This window comes from Kogia breviceps, chromosome 16 (assembly GCF_026419965.1).
Source record: "Kogia breviceps isolate mKogBre1 chromosome 16, mKogBre1 haplotype 1, whole genome shotgun sequence".
NCBI lineage: Eukaryota > Metazoa > Chordata > Mammalia > Artiodactyla > Physeteridae > Kogia > Kogia breviceps.
The window spans coordinates 69717088-69737731 of NC_081325.1; the positions used below are offsets into that span (position 1 = coordinate 69717088).

Genomic DNA, 20644 nt, shown 5'->3' on the forward strand with positions numbered 1-20644 from the left:
TATGTCAGTCCCAATCTCCTAATTTATCCCTCCCCCCACCTTATCCCCCAGTAACCATAAGTTTGTTTTCTACATCCGTGACTCTACTTACCCCCTTTGATTTCTTTACGCTATTTGATTTTTCTTTGTAGTACAGAGCAAACCTGCCACAGCAATGAAGAGATGATGGAGACTAAATAAAAATCACACCCAGAAAGGATTATACTGATATATTTGTTTGCTTGCTTATTGTTTGTCTCTTTTACTAGAATGTAAGCTCCTACAGGGCAGGGATTTTGTCTTGTTTCCCTGCTACTTCTCATCCCTTAGAACAGGACCTGGCACATCATAAATGTTGATAAATATTTTACTGTGTCAGTTAATGAATAAATGAATGACCTAGAGTTGAAGAGCAAAGAAATTCTTGGGAAATCTTGTGCAGTCTTTGACAGAAAAATTCCTCTAGAAATAAAATTCCATTTCCTAGTATGTGAACTTTGAACTGATAGACGCCGGACCTGCATTTGGAAATTAGTAAATATTTAAAGTTATGGATGTGATTCATTGCCATTAAATGCTTTAAATGTCTTTAATTTCAGTCAAATGCATCTGATATTTCACTTTCGTGTTACTATCTAAATGAAGATCTGTGCTTTGTAGGATGTCCAGATTTTTCTACAGTTTATGGTCACTTTTCCGTACCTGGCCATTTAGCTTGCTTCCTGAGTTTCCTGATTCCTTCTGGTATGGAGTGTTAAGCAGATCTGACAATGTGACAGAAGAACCCAGGTGCTGGAATTGTCTAAGCAACCATTTAAATACGTTTTCACAATCACACTTCCAAAATCCAAAGCACTGCTTAGAACTTACATCTTGAGTCAGAGTTTCAAGAGATTTCCCCCTGCTGACCCTCTGGCTGTTTGATCCGTGTCTTAGTGACCTAAAACAATCACAAGCAACTGATCAACACATCTTGAGACCAAATCTGGGCTTTTAAGCAATGACCATCATAAAAACGAAATAACTCCCGATAGCATCACAAATGCTTACTATTTCTTTCTGTAGCAAAAGTTTTAGTCTATCCACCTGCTTTTGATCTCATCTCACAAAATTCAGAATTTTTCCTTCTGATCTTAAAAGGGAGAATTTGGCTATCATCACCAAGGGAAGGGTTTTTGAAAGATGTTTTGATTCTTTGAATCTGATTGTGAGTTTTATTACTGTTGCCATCAGCAAACAGAACTCAGCTCTTAACCGGGGCCTGCCTCCTGACCAGGGCTGGGGTCAGTGATGCTTCCTGTAAAACTCCCTTCCTTCGTTTCTCTGCAGCCTTGTCTCCCGGTGTATTTACCTGCGCTCTTGGCGGATATGGTGCTGCACACTGAGAATTGACCTTTCCTTTGCCGGCTGCCCCTCAAATGATCCGCTCAGCATGCGCTGTCGAGTGCAAGCTCTAGAAAAAAAAGGAGCCTCAGATAAATGCCTGATTTGTACACTTGGGATGAATAATGCATAACGGCTCATTATTCTTCTTATTCTTAAGGAAACACCAATGATAAGACAAAGTACAGCAAATGACACATTGCCAATAATGTAAATGAGCTTTAGGGTCTGTGTCAAGAACACTTTCAAAACAGAACGGTCATAGTCACGAACAGGTGCTGGAAAATAAATAGAGAACAATCCCCTCCCCACGTGTCCCCATTCCATCCCCACCCCAAACAGAAGAGCCTCTACCAGGATTCTGTAAGCCGTAGGGCCAGCCTAACCACAGGTACCCATGATGCGGGTTTTCAATTTAGACAGGGAGGTTTCTAATAAAAGCCCTTAGGGAAGGATTTGTCCACCCAGGCTCCCGGGCTGATGGAATATATACGTTCCAAGGAGATTTTGCAGAACGCTAGGAAAGGGTAAAGTTAGAGGCACAAAACTAATAGAAAAGACAAGTAATTAAAGCTTGAATGAATACCTAGAGAAACGCCAGCTGAAAGCCTGCGGCTTACAGGTAACCAGTTGCCACTTTCTTTGTAGTCACAAAGCTCTGAAGACTTTTAGAAACATGTTCGCTTTAAACCATAAACAGGCTTGTGTTAATTTTAGATTTGCTAAGGAGTGAAGACAATTGGGTGACTCAACACCTGTGGTGTGAATGATTCGGAGAGAAAACAACATTTCTTCTCCAGGAAGCTCTCTCCAACTGGAAATGACAGGAATTCCCTTGATGTAGTAGTGAAGTGGAAAGAAAAGAAATCGTGGTTAAGAGACCTGTGTTCCAAGGCGACACTGTCAGGAACCAGTTGAGGGATCTTTGGGCTCCGTTTCATTATCCGTAAAGCGAGGAAAAGGCCTTGATCTTGAAGAAAACTCATAGACTTAAAATGCAATGATTTTGTGATATGCAAATTTTCTGACACCATATGTGTTCATGTACTTCTGTCACTGCATTCGTAACACTTTCGTATTTATGGTTCCTAAATTGCATGTCTAGATTGGCTCTGGGTTATATTATTAGTCTGTCTCAGAGTTAAGATCTTCGAGAAAAAGATCTATGTCTGTTCAGCATACTTAAAACAGCATCTCTTACAATATCATGTGTATTTTCAAGTACTTAAAAACGGTTTTGATGCCAGCGAACATAATTACGACGAATACCTATGAGAAATCGTACACATGCAACAAGTGTAAATGCATTACAGGAAATAATGCCCCCAAATCACTCTTCTTAGTTTAATGCGCAACATGGACTATTTTGAGATAAAACCCAAGTCAAAATTTTATTGGACAACAAGCGTTTATGGCAGTGATATATGGAGACGGTGCTACTTCCAGGACTGCAATGGGGTCGAAGAGGAAGATGCATTTGTAAGTTCAGCTGAGTTGACAAAGGTATAGGATGATCTCATATTATGTACATTATGAATTATTTTTTGGAGAAAGGTCTGAAAATCATGAAGGCATTCTGAAAAAAAATCTATTTGGAGAACAGTGTTATTCTGGCATAGATATACAGAGCCTTGCCATTTGTGTAAACAGTCAAGACTTAACCTTCAATGTTATATATAGTAGTTTGTATCTGCAAATCCCAAACTCCTAATTTATCCCTGTAGAGCAGGTACAAAATACTACATATAAAATAGATAAACAACAAGGTCCTACTGTATAGCACAGGGAACTATATTCATTATCTTGTAATAAACTATTGTATAACGGAAAAGAATCTGAAAAAGATTCAGCTATATATGTATATGTGTAATATGAATCACTTTGCTGTACACCAGAAACTAACACATTTTGAATCAACTGTACTTCAATATTTTAAAAAAGACTTGACTTTTAACCACTTAGTAACTTTTACTTTTTGTCACAAGACTCTTTCCTAAAGTACATGAGACCTATAGGTCTTATATACAAAACACATACAACTTGATTATAAAATACCTGTTTGAGTTGGGTGTCCCTGCTATGCTTGAAGTATATAGAATGTAACTGGCTTTAAGCTGCCTGTGATTAAAAAGAAAACCGAACTGCTGGCGTCTGCCCGAAAGCCCAGTCTGAGGGTGCCTGGGCATCCTTGCTGGAGAAGAGTGGGGACCACACCTGAGACACCCTCCTCTGACTGAACATGACAAGCAGGTCTCCATGGAGACAGACCCATATTGGAAGTCCCCCTACCCCCACCCTATGATACCTCCTCTTCCATCTCCTCCACCAAGAGCGTGGCTGAAGTTGGGGTGAGAAAGCAACCCCTCTCTTCCTCTTGGCTTCAAGATCAGCTCCCTCTTTTCTGTTGGGTCTAGAGAATTCAGAAAATGATACTCAAATGGGCTGGAGTTTCAGCCATACACGTGACATGAATGTTTGCAGTCCATTGTGAGTCTTCGGGTTCTCTGTGATTTGCACTCATCTGGGGCGGGGTTGATGGGGGCTGGCTTTTTAGCTCTATCCTACAATCAGAAAACCCGTGCTTAATCAGACTAAGACAGCCACTTAAATGTTACATATGGAACCATTTGCCTTACTATCCTTTTCCTACCACTTCCTTCTACGTTATAAGCACTGTTTGCTGGAACAATCTCAAACTAGATACCGATGGGAAAAAAAGAAGAAAACGCTCGCTAACTCTGGGCCAGTTAGAACACGTAACAGGTGGCTTCAGAGCGTCAGCCTCGGTGGCTTCCGTTTCCTGGGCGAGAGGCCCCTGCCAGAATCTTCTTGTTCTCTGAGCAGAGGCTGCTTTACTCACCTCCTCCTTCCCTGGGGTAACGAGGTGCCCTGTGATCTGAGCAGGACGAAATCAGGCAGGTGGGGCCCTCTCGCCCGGGTGTTAACGGTCCCCTTTGGAGCCTCGGGCTCAATGTGACTCTCTGACGGCCTGTGCCAGACCCACACCCCAGCACCTCGCCCCCAGATCTGGTACCAAAACCAAGGCCAACGGTCTCTGTCTTCATTTAGCAGTCAGTCGCCTTGCGGAGTCTCTCCTCAGACCAAATGCTCTGACATCTCGTTCTTTCCTTTGAGGATGTCCGGTGTCTTTCAAACTAGGAAACTCTAAGGGTAAATGCTAGGGTTTCTTTGCTGAAAACTGGGGGTCATATTCATAGCAAATTGGGCAAAGGCAATCTTTTTTTTTGAGGGGGGCACATGAAAGGCAGTTCATGAAAGGCTCTTAAAGGTTTACGCTTCCCCCCTTTTAAGGACAGTGGTAGAATCTTACTAAAATTAAAAGGCAAAATCTTCTTCTAGGCAAGGTATCCATTATAGTTAATAACTAGCTATTTGTCCGTAATAATCCCCTTCCCCCAACAAAAACAGCTAATGGTACAGAAAAAACTTTTCTACAGATACATAAATCCATCTGAAAAAAAAACATATGGGAAAAATCTAATTATATTATACAAGGAGACTAGTTGTCAAAAAGAAGTTTCCTATGGATGCAGGAAGAAACTCAGATAAAAGGAGATGGATCTGGGGTAGGAGGGGCCTGGCGGGGGCAAGGGTGTGGGAGAGCAGGCGCACAGTACTTCCACCCTCAGGACACCCGGGCTTTGAAGCAGGTGTAGGAAGGATGCGACGTTAGGAGGTTTCTGCATAGATAAGACAGCCTCATACATAAGCCATTGTCACATTCTCTGATAAATGTAAAATATTTTGTTATTTAAGAAAACAATAAACTTGGGAGAAAAGTCTCTTCCATCTGGCACAATGAGATGCTACTAAGAGGCTACATACTCTCTAATGCAATGAGCCAAGGTTCCCACGCAAGTATGGTAAAAGATTGCTTTATTATTTTTAAAAGGAAATACACTTTCATTATACATACAAGCATCAACCGTAACCCAGACTAGGAAGTACCACATCACGTTTTGACGTGCGTCGTATAATTACAAACTTTGATATGAATGGGTTCTGATAAGTAACATCAAGTGAGAAATAAATATTTCACCGACGTGAAAGCACAGAAGGATTATGTCTGATGCTCCGTGTTCCTGCAGCATGTTATTGACCGAGCTTGTTTAATGCTTGTGGCATTTGGCCATCATCAGTTACCTCCCTTTAATATTAGACTGTACGTTTCTCAGGGACCATTTCATCACTCCAACCCATATTCCTAGAAACGCAGTCCCCGGCACGCGAACGGGCTGACGGATGGACAGGACGGATACGTGAAGGGGGACGTGGGGGTGCACAGAGAGTGAAGCCAGGGGAGCACGGGGGCAGGATTTAGAACTCGCGAGCCTCAGGTTCAAAGAAGCAAAGCCGCAGAGGTTTGCAGGTCTCCACCCAGCAGCACGGAAGCGAACGGAAAGTTCTGCCTCTGTCTGGAGGCCAAACGGAGAAGATGATTTGCGAAAACACATGGTTTAGAACCACGCACTTCTGACCTCAGCTTTTCCCAGCTGTGGGACCTCAGGCAAGTGACATGCCTTCTCCGAGCCTCCGTGCCCCACATGTAAGATGTGGTGACAATGATACCTTTGCTCCTGACTTCATAGGGAGTAGGAGGGGTCAAGTAGGACTATGAACGTGCAAAAGCGCTTTGGAAACATAAATGCTCGATTTGAATTTTAGTTGCCATCGTTGACTTTCTTTTCTTGTCCTGTGTCATGGCTGATGTTAAAACATTCCATAGAGGGTGGAGGACAGAACAGTAAGTTGGACACAGATCTGTGTTGGAAGGGAAGGCTTCTCTGTTCTGACGGATCAGCAGTGATGTACACTCTGGACCAGAACCACAGCCTCGCAAGCGGTCTCTCCACAAGCGTCTTCCTCTCCCAAAAAGCAAAGTGATGATTTCTGAAGTGACCAGCCATGGTGTGATGGCGGCGGGTGCTTCTCAGCTGGCCCCCGATGACCCCACCGCCTGGTTTCCATGCCCGTGTGCAGCCCCTTAGTGTGGGTGGGACTTGGAGACTTGCTTTAAACAAACACAAGGCAGAAGAGATGGAAGAGGTCAGCAGACGCTGTGCTTTCGTCTCCTCCCGGGGGTCTCTGGCTTTGCTCTGCGGACGAAGCCTGCCTTGTTGGGAGCTGCGCTCTGGAGAGACCCCCTTCCTAAAGGGGTGAGGGCGCCCTCCCGGGAACAGCCCTTGAGGAAGTGAAGCATTCGTCCGACAGCCCAGGAGGCAAACCAGCTCATCTGTAACCGTGCAAGCGAGCTGGGCAGGGCGTCCTGCCCGGTTTCCGTCAAAATGCCTGCAGCTTTGTGAAGGACCCAGAGCCAGAGACCCCGCTAAGCCAGGCCCAGCTTCCTGGCTGAAACTGTGAGGTTATCCGCGTGCTGTGCAAATCACTGAGTTGTGGAGTATTTGCAACATAGCAATAGATCCACGAATACAGCCATCGCCACTGCCTTCACAGCTTCAACGTCCTGCTGTTCTTCAGAGGAAGACAAGGACCAAAAGCTCAGCCTGACTTGCACAGTCCTGTAGGGTCCGCTTCCAACCTGCCCTTCCAGCCTCACCTCCACAGCGCTGTCACTGGTCCTGCAGCTCCTCACCCGCGCCGCGCTCCCAACAGCTCCAAGACGCTCTCTGCTTGGTCACCGATGACTTCACCTTGTACACAGTAGGCGCTCAAGAAACATCTGTTACACGAAGGAACCTTGACATCTTCTGCGAAGATCAAATGTCTTCATTTCTTTTTTGATCCCTTCATGCTCACGAAGCACGGAAATCATCACAAAGCAGAAATATGCCTTTGAAATAGGCTTTCGTGTTTGAGATATGCTTTCGAAAGGGGACCTTAAATAATCTTAATTTGATCTCAAGTTAGAATACTACACCACTCAAGAAGCGGGCTGCACACCTAAAATAGATGAGACCCTGAAACGGTAACAAAAAACCAGACATTGCTTCTTGCAAGTAGGAAGTTTATAAATCTTTAGCTATGTTCTGTGAGAGAGCTATTAAGGGAAACTTGCAAGCCAGCATGAAGCTGAGCTGAAATCAATCTCTGAAACAGGAGATTGGATCTGTCACTGGGAACAGGGTCACTGTGCATCTTGTCTTACAGGAATCTACTGCCAAGCTGAAAGAGTAAATAACTATTTAATAGTTATGTAACTACTAAACAGTTATTTACTATTTCAGTAAGTAACTGAGGCATTTGGCACATTTCATACTCTGCGCCAATAAGAAATGAGAGGCACCCATTGTTAAAGCTACTCGGGAACAGACCTAGTCAGAAGGAAGATTACTCAAATGTTCAATTAAGTTCTATTTTGCCACTTTAAATTTTTCATGAGGGTTTAGATGCCTTTTGGTCTCACATAAGGATCAAAGAGATATGTTTTCAGGAAGAAAGTGTTCATTTCTTTGCTGCCTGGAGAAAAAGCAAAGCTCAGGTATCGAAGACACACTCTGTGATCTCCAGGGAAGGTCTCGCTCGCCTTACGGGAAAGACCCTAAGGGTCGTGGCATGAAGGTCTTCAGTATCTTCTCTTTATCTCTTCATAGTGGCCAGTCCTGGAAGGCCGGTTCCTTAGAAACTCCATCTAGCGGTTTAAAATTAAACAAACTTGGTCGGCCTTCTTGGCTTCTGGAACCGGGAGACACAAGGCTTCAAGTGTCTGGTGAAAAATAATGAAGTCTTTTGTCTTGTCTGAGTGAGGAAATTCTCCATTATGCAGGCATATGTAATCCCTTTATCCCTGCTCCCCGGAGGAGAATTACAGCGGGGCATTTTCCTTTTCCCAGTTGGGGTTAATGTGGTGCCCTCTCTACCTTTGAAAGTAAAACAAGCCTAGGACCCCTGAGGATGATTCAAATGTGGGAATATTCTTCAGCAAACACACATTCCCAGTTGCAAAAATATTACCCCTGGTTTCTTGCCAAGGCTTTGAAAAAAACATATGAAAGATTGACTCTTTTTTTTTCTTCTTCTTCTCTGCATTGCCTTTGTGCTGTGGAATTTCAATTGCCCCTTATATGACAGCCATATATTTATATAAAATCTTTTATGGAGGTTGAGGGGAGAGAATCATGTCTTAAGAAACTGTCTCTATTTTTCTTGACATTTCTCCATCTAAAATATTTTAAAATTGGCCCAAAGGTGATGGTTCTAAGAGAGATCTTGGAGCTTTATTAGCCTTTAAACACCACTAGTTGTTTATAGAAACAGCAGCAGGGGGTCCCCGGTTTCTTTCTTCTCTGTCTCCACATTTTCTTTCTTAATGTTCCAGAACGAGGGTGTGGGAAAAGCCTGTACCTTCTGTAAAGAAAGAGAGAGGGCTGTGAGTCTTCAAATTATTTTCATCCGTTATAGAAAACTTAGATTACACGACAATACTATCTGGTATTAAACATAATTACCCATCTAAAGGAGCAGCGGTGTAGCTTTGCAGGACACTAAATTTGAGGGATTTTACTCAAATCTTGAGCTGTACCTCGTCAAGTATTATCAGATGTGGTTAATATAATGTAATCGCATCAACAGACAATAGGAAGATAGCCCTTTAGTGGTAATTATGTAAACCATGGCTGTAGAACTGCGTAAGAGAACAGATAACGAGTATTTCCTGGAAGGGGCTCTTACCTGCCTCCATGCAAGTGACACCATGACCCTCGAAAGCAGGGATCCAGTGATGCTAACAGGCGAGTGCCTCTGTACCGGCCTCTTGCTGCGACGAGGGAAGAGCCGCGTGTCTGCCCCAGTAAAGCATCCCACTCCCTTGTGGGTCACAGCCCCGTCCTGAGTACGGCTCTTCAACAGCGACAGCGAATTAGTCCCTTCCAACCTTGTGTCTTTCATGAACACGTTCTCATACGTAGACATGTAAATACACCAACAACTAGAACCTCTCGTAGACTGAAAAATGAAAGAAGCCTTACGTCTTATCATACGTAGATACCATACGTGAAAAGGAAAGTGACCTCATGGGAAATCCAGGCCTTTAGTGCATCTATCCAAATTCAGCAAATAAAATGTCTGAAACCCCACACCATTCACTGGGGTTCGAATTTAGTAACCCTGCTATGGACTCAGAAAAATGTCAATTACAATGCAAAAGCTGAACTTTTTATTATAACAAAAGTGAAATTTTCCAAATGTTGCATAAACTGCATGAACCAATTTTTCTAGAGATATGTATTCTCCTACATTACTTGCCACTTTACCCTTCGATGATAAAATAGTAAAAGAAAAACCTGTTCAAAATATCTCCTTGAATTTGTTAGGTAAAATTTAATAGCAGCTCTCCTAATCCATAGGACTATTACAGTCACTTTGGGGGCTTACTTAAAAATAGTCTACAAATCATATACTAGGTCAATGAAATATATTTTGATTACCACAAATCAGGTACCACCTAGGAAAACATCTTTAGAATATATTATTTTACTACGTAAGGTCATGGAGATTGATTAGACTTCTTTGTGGGGATCATTTCATAATATATACAAATCCCCGGGAATCATTACCCTGCATACCTGAAACTAATATATGTTATATGTGTTAACTGTAGCTCAATAAAACAATTTTTTTCTAGAGTTCAAGGAAAGGAAGTTTGGTTGTCGAAAGCAAAAAAAAAAAAAAAAAAGAATATAATTATTTTGTTCCAATTAAGTTACATCTCGCCTCCTTGAAACTTGCACCGTTTTATGTTTTATTCAGATGCGTGTATCCACAGATCTTATTGCCTCAGTTTATTGTTCTCTGAATACACTTAATTTCCATCCATCTACTTAGTCTTTATATCTCCAAATGGTCTTCCAAACAATCTACAAGGGTTTTCAAGTATCGGAAAAATCTTAATAAGGAAAATCAACAATTAGGCAGCCTTAACAGAGTCACAGATAAATATTTACAATAATATTTAATAAACTAAATATTTGATTAATATTTAATGATTTACTAGTAATATATTCATACTAATAATCTACGTATTTCTATCTATAAATGCAGTAACTATATTAATAAACATTTAATAAATCAGATGGTAATAACAGTTCATTAATAATGGCCTATTAGTGCCCGATACTCTCTTTTCTTAAAACTGCAGGTTATTTTTGCCACTGGTCATAAAAATGTGACCCAGTCTCAGCCTCCTTCTCGTCCTCGGGGTCTTGCCGGGCATCCCCTCCCACGGCTGGGGCACATCTCACTGAGCAGCTGGCAAGTCTGGCCCCGGGCTCTGGGGACGCTGTGCATGCCTTGCTAGCCGTGCCCAGAACGCAGAGCTGCAGAGAACTCCCACGACCTTATCCAAAATTGCTGAACTGCTGCGCTAACGGACGAAACAATCATCTGAAAAGGAGAACTTGCCCCGTGGGAAAAAGCAGAGCGCGTGAGAGGCCCGTGCTCCGCATCGTGAAGCGCTCTTAGACTCCACGGTACTTTGCCCACTTCAGAGGACCGGCAGCTTGGGTCTAGACAAGAGAGGACAGAATAAGAATGAACAGGCTCTTTCCCCTTTCCTCAAACTCCTCTGCTCACACAGCTAAGGAAGTGCGCCGGAACAGGTGGCCTTCGGAGGGACTCTTTGGGATTTAACTTGAATCCCTTCCCCTAGAAAACTCCTGTGATCTCCTCGGTCTCTTCAGCATCAGGTTCACCGTATCCTCCAGGGGAATATGACTTAGATGCTCACATCCCAGAGTAGAGCCCAGATGTCAGTTCATCTGTCCTAGACCCTGGGGAGAGAGAGCTGGGAGAACTGGGCCCTCGAAGAGGCCAGTGGACCAAGAGAAACACCCTCATTGAGCCTACAGCCCATGAAGGACCACCCCCAGCTAAGCCCTCATCCACCCCGAAGTTACAGAGCGCCCAAGGGAAGTGCACGCCGAAGGTTCCAGGCAGGTATGACAGCCCACGCAGAAGATGATGCTATGCTTGTCTCAGCCCCAGCGGTCACTGATCTACCCGTGGTGCCCGTGGCGGCAGTTACAGCTTCTGTCCAGCTGCTCCCCGGCCCTGCTCACCAGCTGCTCTCAGCCAATGATCTGGATTTAAATCCCACTCGCCACGGCTCTTCCAGCTGCCAAGTCCATCAGGCTTGACTTCACCAACACCTGTGAGCCCCCCACCTCTCCCTTTGCTGGCTGTCCCTGAGAGATGCTGATCTCTACCTGTTTGACTAGGCTTCCTGCCAAAGCCTATGCGGGCTTCCCGCTTCTGAGATAGGGCTGTTTGATTTCCTGGTGCAGCCAAGCAGAATGGAGAGCTTGACAGCTGCCCTTAGGACACTAGGACGATCACAGTTCTCCAAGCCCGGGACTTCCCGCCAGCCATCGGGGATGCCAGCCTTGGCGGAGGAATCTATGTTGTTAGTTCGGGACTATATCCACCAATAAACATCCAGCAAATGATTTAAACAAGTGATCTGATGATACCTCGAGGATGTCATCCAGCCTAGCAAGGCTTAACTGAGTGTAAAGCTGCAGCAGATAGACTGCTTCCAGCTGGGTGAGCAAAAACCTTGGAATCAACCTGGACAAAGAGTACACCCATGTATCAAAAGCATTTTGTGCCCCTCAGACCTAGTCTCTGCTGGGCAACAGTGGAGATGCTGCACCACGCCCTTGAGGGTCAGCTTTGAAAGGTAGCTGTCAACTGCCAGCCTCTCAGGGGCAGCTGTGGGTCTCCCCTAACTTATTGCCAATAATGAAAAATCACCTACAGATACCAACTCGTTTCATCCTCTCCTGTAAGGCAGGGGTTATAAATTTATAGATCCCATTTAACAGATGAGAAAACGGAGGTGCAGAGACATTAAGTAACTTGCCCAATGTCAAACATCCACGAAGTGATGGAGCCAGAATTATAACTCAGTTTGGCTACGGAGTTGCCAAGTGAGTACTTGATACACATGCTCACTTAACTCCTATGAGGTCACCTACAGCCCTACTTGGCAGATGGAGAAGCTGAGCCCAAGAGTGACCAAGAGTCACTGCTACTCAGGGCACTTAAAGCCAAGTGTGGTTGGCTGCAAATCCTGTCCTCTTTCCATGTCTACTGCACCAACACAGCATGTTCTATGTGACTGGACCTGGGGCAGGAATGAGGCGCCCTTTGTAGGTCAGTGTCAAGAAGGGCACAAAACCCCGGTCCAGAAATATATGTGTTTGTAATCAATAAAAATGACTGTCTTAAAATGATGAGAAAAACTCACCAAACATATGTCATTATATATATTTAATTTTTTAATAGTAAGTAGCACTCAACTAAATTCAAAAAATTATTAATGAAGTGTGTGGCTAGGAAAATTATGTCATAGATCCAAATATCAGAATACAAATATCATACCAGACTGAGCATTCAAAAAGGTTATAAAGATCCATCCTAGCTAATGAGACGCTGATGGCAAACTACAAAAGGATGGCACTTTCTAAAATAATGTAAAATGTTTAATTATTTTATTCTGACATTTCTCTGTGTATTCAGCCTAGCAGGAATGATAATGTATTTCTGTTCAATTTCAGGCCTCAAATTAGAGAAATCTCAGTAGAGGGAGTGATGCTTTTGAAACGCACTGCTCTTTGTTTTGATTTCATCTGATGTGATGTAAAGGTCACTGCCTTTTGAAGGAAGCTTTCTTTAGTGGAGCTGAATGGTGTAGATGAAGTCAAAATAAGAGTGAATTTAATAGCAACCCTGGATTTTATCATTTCGGTGGTGGGACATCCTTTCCAGATAAGTCTGGCCCATTAGTGCCAAATGAGTCACCTGCCTTTAAGCTTGCGACACTACTCTCAAGTTCTGTAAAAATGCCTTACTTTTGTTTCACATCAAAAGTGTTCCCATATATATCCAGGTGTTCATTTCAATTTTCAAAGCAGACAATTAATTTCATAAAATAAGTAGAAGAATACAAATTATACATGATTATGTGTAGAAATCATCTGTGGACTTGAACTTGCTGTTCACAGGGAGGTATATAGCACACTCTTCGCTGGAATAACGCCAACGCTGTTTCAAATGAAAGATGGATATTTGGAAACGTGGGTCCCCTGAGAACTGAGACCCCTGGTAACCCCACAGCTTAATTATCGATACTAAGATGCAAGACCTCTCCATCAACATGACTTGAATATTCATTCCAGGAAATGAATGTCCAGGAATTTAAGGCCTTAACCCTAAGTAGTTTCACTGTTAGCTTCAGGCACTTTCCAAAAATCCACTCATCTGAGCTACAGAGTAATGGGCCATTTCCTTTCTCTAGACAACAGGTCATTAACTGGACAAACCAGTCACTGTCAGATTAACTGGTTCTCATCGAGACTCGGGCCAAGACGCCGCCCAGGTAGGCATCAATCCTAAATATTTTAAGAATGCTGTTTCTAAAACTTAGTTGTATTTATTTTTTAAAGGTAACGTATATATATGGTGAAAAATTCAAAAGGCATAGAATAGAACAGATTTCTGGAGTAGAGATGGCAGCCCAGAGTCACCGTTTATTTTCCCTCTTCTCAGAATCACCCCAAATCAAGAAGGTAAGTGAAAATCAGAAGTGCAAACTCCATCTCAATAGCTGATGACTGAACCGTCACGCCAGAGGGTGGAAAGAGCATTGAAGGCAGTGGAGAGATGAAGGCGTGTCACCTCTTCCTGGCCCCCCACCCTGGGTGCTGCCCTCCCCCGAATAGTAATGGTTACCTGTCGATAATAACAAGGACTTGTTACTTGTATATCCTGAAGAGTCCTAAACTCTTTTTAAAAAACTGAGGTGTAACTGACATATGACATTAGTTTCAGGTATACAACATAATGATTCAGTATTCGTACATATTGCAAAATGACCTAAACTCTTATATGAAGGATTCTGCCCAATCTCAACCAGACCTCCCCACTAAAAACACTTACACTCAAACCCCCAACCTTATGAATATCCACCCCTGACCTACCCCTTCTGAGACATTGTTAGGACCCCTGAACTGGTGGTTTCCCTCACATAATAAGTATTAACATTTCACTTTGCTTCATTAACAGATAATTTCAGTTGACCTTTGGGGGAAGTCTACACCACAAAGGCAGATGAGAAAACGGGGGCTCAGATAAGTGAGTAGCTTAAGGTTATAGAAGAGCAGAGCCAGACGCTGGTCCAGGCCTCCTAACACTAAGTCCAGTATCCTGTGTTACACCTGGGGGACCCTGAAGATCATCTCCTCCAAACTTTAAATTTAAATGATTCCCCTGTTCATACAACAGTCCTCCAGATACCTGACATCTGGGATGTGTTTTGTATTATTTTCCCCAAATATGTGTTATTTTTTAAAAAGTTATTTCTAAGACACTAATATGTGACTAATGCCCACCAGTGAGGGACTTGCCCAAACGTTCCAGCTCAGGTCTTCTTTCCATGCCTCCCCGGGGAGGAACCTCTTCGATGAAACTAAAGACTCTAAGTCTATGAAAACAAAACACTTAGGAAAATCAGGAGTGACAGAAACAAAGTCTCCATCGGACCTCCCTTTGGTATCAAGGCAGCCCCATCTATTAAGATAGCGAGTCTGCATCTCCTGGTCTTAAAGTTCTTTCCTTCTTTCAGAGCCTCCTTTCAAAATGCAGATGGTCAAGGGCGAGGCGACTTCTCCCCCCAGCTTTATTGAGCTATAACTGACAAATAACATTGTGTACATTGAAGGTGTACAACACGATTTGATATTCATATATATTGTGAAATGAGTACCACAATAAAGTTAATTAACACGTCCATCTCCTCAGTTACTGTTTTTTGTACTGTGTTTGTGTGTGTGTGTATGTGGTGAGCACACAAGATCTACTCTCTTAGCAAATTTTAAGTATACAATCCAATATGATGAACTTCAGTCACCATGCTGGACATTAGCTCCCCAGAACTTAGAACTGGGAGCGTGTGTCCTTTGACCAACATCCCCTCGTCTCTCCTGCCTCCCAGCCCCCGGCAATCCCCCATCTCCGCTCTGTTTCTAGGAGTTTGACTTTGTTCTTAGATTTCACATGTAAGTGACATCATATAGTATTTGTCTTTCCGCTTCTAAGTCACCTGGCAAAACTTCCTTAACGGAGAGAAAGGGGAGGCCTGGGTCGGTGGGAGGAGAGCGCAGGAAACCTTCCTCCCGCTCCGATTTGTGTAGGGCTACTGGAACCATTGGCCCCAGGTGACTGTAAATGTTTCCCTTTTCTTTTTAATTTCTCTTCTCCTCTCTTTTTTTTTTTTTTCTCTTTTAGTTGTTGTTGTTTCTGCTCAGGTACTCATCAATTTTCTCTTTTTAAAACCACTTCTGTACTTAAAAAAATCAAGAACTAAATGTTCCATTCATAATGTCAATTAGCAGTAAAGGATGTACTTTTCTAGCATTATTGTTTATGTGCTTTAATATAACTTTGAGAAAATACTGGGGAGTCTCATCCATCCAATCCATTCAATGTTATGACCCTGCACAACCACAAAGTTAGTTTTTATTGCCAAACGAGTCAGCGAATCTGTCAGAAGTCTGATTGTTATTTTTCAATTCAAATAACATGTTAACACAGGCCCTTGTGACATCCATGTACTGCTAAGGCCTAACGCTACGGCAGATGAATTCCAGGAAGGAAGTTTTCCAAAAATCTGTTGCTTGGATGGACAATAAGGTGCTGCCAATGGGGCCCTCGTCCTGGGAAAGCCACGCGGGAACAGCCCCTGTGTTTGGCCACCCAGAGGGCTGGACATCTCAGATCAGTGCACCCTAGAGCTTCAGCTTTCTTTTGTAAACTGGGAGAAGGCGAGTAGGAAAGGTGGTGGAAAAGGGAAAGTGGAAGAGCAAGTTTAAGAAAGAGTTCATAGGAACGGGGGTGTATGGAGGTCACCTCCTTCCAAGGGTCCCTGTCTGCCTCTGCTCTGAAGGTCTCTGGGAACCTCTAGGGCACCTTCTGGAAACTTATTCTGGGCAGGTCAGTAAGGTCACTTGATTCCTAATTTGGCAGGTAGACTCTGGATATTAGGATCTCCTCGTGGGTGGTTTCTGGTTCCTGGGGGTGAACCAGAAATCCAGCACCCAGCTCATGACCTGTTTTGTGTGAGCAGGGAGAGTCTTCAAGACCCTAGGGACTGACTGTGCCATGAACGTGTCTAGTACAATTCCATCTGGATAAAGAACCTGGAGGACCACGTAGTGTTTGAGGCCGGCCTCGTGGTGTTATCTGATGGTAACGCCAGGATTGAGCCAGTTGGAAGCAAAGTGAAGTTGGTTCACAGGTGGTTACATTTGCTTAGAAGCTTTCCTTTCTCTATTTCAATGAGGCCTTTCCGTTTCATCTCATCATATTCTTCGGTGATAATATCTAATCCCTAGAAATATTTATTCTCGTCTCATAGAAGGGACTCCAACACACACTCAACTGTACGCATGATCATCAACATAAAGAATAAATACACAGAATCCTGTCTCGATGAGTTAGGATTGTTTCTGGCATACAAATTTCAGGTAGTGTTACAAAGTCAAAATAGTTTCTCAAATCATATCTATTAGCCTTATTTCTTCATTCCAGTTATCCAAATTATAGTGATAGAGATTCTGGCAAAATGCTTTCACGACTCCTCTTAATAACTCAGGTGGAGTAGAAGAGAATCAAACTCCTTCCCTTTAGCACAGTTTGGACAGGGCTTCCTACTATGAATTTATCTATTCACCTTGTCAGCCATTCCACCTCCAGCTCCAATATTTAGGTGTATTTCTTATACATGTCTATGTAATACAGGAACCAAGAAATTATATTCCAAATACTTATGCATTTTTATAATGATCATGTTACTTTATATTAAAACATAGTCTTATAAAATACCCTTAAGTAGCTAGCTTAATTTTCCTTTCTGATACTTCAAGGCAGATTTGAGAAAGTAGCATTAAAATTATGTGCTTATGCTTATTTTATAAGCATTCTAAAATGGATATGCTTTTGATTTTATAGATTTTAAATATATTTATTTTTAATAAATTAAAAAGCTTTCCCTTTTACCATTTTTCCCTTAGATTGTGATTTGTCTTTTAGAGATCACAAAAGACAAAATCTGTAAAAATAGAAGTTATTTTCATCTTTCTGGAAATGTTTATACTTATAATTTATGTTTAAGTGCATGAAAGAGAAAAAATGGCTGATTGAGCTAATAAAATATTATTTTTTCAGGAGAGATGATAATGATGTGTTTGACATTATTTTTAAGTACATAGTTACCCAAACCTATTCTGTAGCAGAAAGTATATACTGATACTCAGAAAATTAGTTCATTATTTTAAAAAAAGCTCCTTTTTGCTTAACTTAATCCTATTTGTATTTAAATATGTATCAGTGTTAAACGATGTTACCTTAAAATTTTAGTGACTGCGGTCTCCTTTTCTAGAAGGTTCCTTGCCCTGATGCTGAAGACAGACTTGCGAAGCTGTAAAATCATGAGTGTGACTTTAGTTTCAGAATGTAAAGCGGAGAGGGAGGAGATATGGGGATATATATATATACGTACAGCTGATTCACTTTGTTATAAAGCAGAAACTAGCACAACATTGTAAAGCAATTATACTCCAATAAAGATGTTAAAAAAAAGTGAATGGGGAAATATACTGACAAATCATTACACACACAAAACAGATAACACTATGAAAACAATACACATGAATTTTTTTTCATCATATGATTCTATCGTTTAATTTTAATTTCTATCTTTACTTTTATTTGACTAGAGCTGCAAACAAGCTTGTGAGGCCACGTGTCACAGCTTTGGGGGCGACACACTGGCTATGCTCACTGGTAGTAATGTCTCCTTACATCCGAATAGGGTTTTCAGTTTCCAAAGAATTTAATGTTACCATGACTACTGGACCCTTATCGCCGTCGTTTAGTAAAATGTTGTCTAATCCACATTACAAATGATTCTGGGACCCAATACTAATCTGAATGATGAGTTTAAGAATTGTTTCGCCTATAGACATAGAGAAAAATGAGACAAACTTTCAAGGTTTCTTCCTCCTTGGCGATGATGAAATTGACGATGAAATTAACCCAGGAAAAAGGACTAAGAAAAAAAAAATCCTGGAGGCTGGCTACAAACCAGAAGATACACTCCACAGACTCATCTCTGTCCTGCTTGATAGTTACAGAAGTAAGATTGGTGACAGGTGTGCAGGGATCCAGGGTGGGCAGGAAAAGGGCAGAGAAAGAAGAGAGGGACAACAACAGCCTGGGAAGATTCAATAACTAGGAAGTGTAGCTGCAGACCTCAGATACTTGGACAATGTCCCGTTCATTTTGATCAATAGATTAGACTAGATTTCCTGAGCACTTAGTACGATTTTAGTGACTCTTGGAGACTCATGAGATTATCAGTAAAAAGCAGGGTACAGTAGCTAGTAAAATGCTAGGTGCTATGCACCACAGAAAAGATAAGGGGGGCTGTAGGGCTCTGGGTCGGGGAGAACTAGGTGTGTCTCAAATAGTTAGCAAAGACTTGATTGAAGAAGAAGGAGTCGTATTGGGCCTTGGAGGATAGTTAAGATTGCTACAAGCGAAGGAAGCAGTGGGTGAAGGACTAAAGCTGGAAATGTGCACAGGGCAGATTAACTTGGTGCAAACCACCTGTGCAAGTGCTGAGCTAGGCGGTCCTTTCAGCAAGGAGAATGGAGGAAACACTTTCAAACGAAGCTGAGGGAGGAAACTCAAGCAGGAGACAGAATAACTCTGTATTCAGAAAAAACAGACCAGCTTCTCTTGAACACGAGATGGGTAACTCGAGGTACAAAGTCACAGAGCTCCAATCTGCGAGCAAACCTATAGACGAATGCTGTAATGTCAACCCGTGTGGCCACATTGCCAGAGCCGGGGAAGAGCTGGCCATCACACCACAGCTGACAACCTACACAGCAGCATCACTAGCAAGAGGGCTTTCCTATTTCACAGCAAATCTGTAGCGAAGGGCAGGGATCGCTGCACACACTGGCAACCTCCCTCGTGTGAGGAGAGGCAGTACACTCTTGTTTTCCAATAATGAAAAACTGAGCTGGTTTCACTGTTCACGAGAGCCCTTGGAAGAATAAATTAATGTGCAGATGAGGAAACAACAGTGCAAGTCTCTCTCTTTTTTTTTTTTTTTGAAATTATATTTTCAGGGTAACACACAGAAAGGCTGTTTACCATGATCGAATCATGAAACCTTCTTACATCCTCTCTCCTCTGCTGACGAGTGACTTTGTGCGCAGATTGAACCTCCCTGAGGTGACAGCACACCTCCCGAGGAACATTGCTCAGAGTCACTTTGGAGACAGAAGGCTCAGCTCAAAGTGCTCCGCAGTTATGAAAGGGCTACAGAGGCCCCGGGAAGGCAAGTTTCAGGAGAGAACTGTGGATCCCACGCTTGCTTCATCTTCAAAGGACAAAGACAGGCCTTAGCAGTCTTTCCTCTAGTGTAAGGTGATGGTCTGAACTCAGTCACCCGGCTTCTGCCCCTGTAATTGGGCAGCTGACACTTAAAAAGTGTTCTTCACGCTGGGAAAAACCTTTGCAGACACTGGGGGCAACGTGTGTTGTATTGTTTCCAAATTACTTCTTGCACATGGTTTCTAAAGGGCTTCCAAATCTCCTTTGTCCTAAACTTGAACCAGGTAAAACAGAATATGCCATTATATATAATGGCATATATAATGGCATATATATGGCATATATATATGCCATATATAAACATTATATGCCAAGGAGTCCTTGAAAACTGCTTTTGTAACTAACAACAGAATAAGTAGAAGAATAAACACTGTAATAGCATAACTTCAATTCAGGTTTGGGATATTCTTGAAAGAAGAAAGGAGATATCTATAGCTATCTCTCTACCTAATCTATCTACCTACCTACCTGTATCTGATAGCCTTGATATGTATTTAGAAACTGTTCTTTCTGCTGGTAAATAAAGAAGGGCTGTAGTGACTATCTAGTTCTCCTATTTCTTTAGTAAAGCTTTGCACAGTTCTTTCAGCCGACAGCAGCAGCTACACTGCTCTCCAGTGCCCTCTACTGGCTCCAGAAGATACTGACAGGACCTGAAATGATCAATCAAAGCACTTAAGGAATTACAGTTTATGAAAGGTGTAACTGTTCATTCTGGATATAAACCTATCAGAAATGCAGGACGTAAAAAGAAGGGTATGGGTGACATATTTACAGAGCATTTGAATTGAAAAAAATAAAAGATTAGTGGAAAAGCCTCTTTCTTTGGGTGGTTTTATAT

General features: G+C 42.4%; 1 protein-coding gene across 6 annotated transcripts in view; it reads right to left on the reverse strand.

Annotated features, from left to right (window-relative positions):
* Positions 1-20644, reverse strand: part of NALCN (sodium leak channel, non-selective) — a 274410-nt gene that overhangs the window by 47936 nt on the left and 205830 nt on the right. For all 6 annotated transcript variants that reach the window (XM_067016966.1, XM_059042399.2, XM_067016967.1 and 3 more), the window contains 3 exons: positions 17742-17815; positions 1331-1432; positions 850-919 (listed from right to left, as the gene is read on the reverse strand). In XM_067016966.1, coding sequence (XP_066873067.1) covers positions 850-919; positions 1331-1432; positions 17742-17815 — 246 coding nt within the window. The remainder of the gene's footprint in view (positions 1-849; positions 920-1330; positions 1433-17741; positions 17816-20644) is intronic.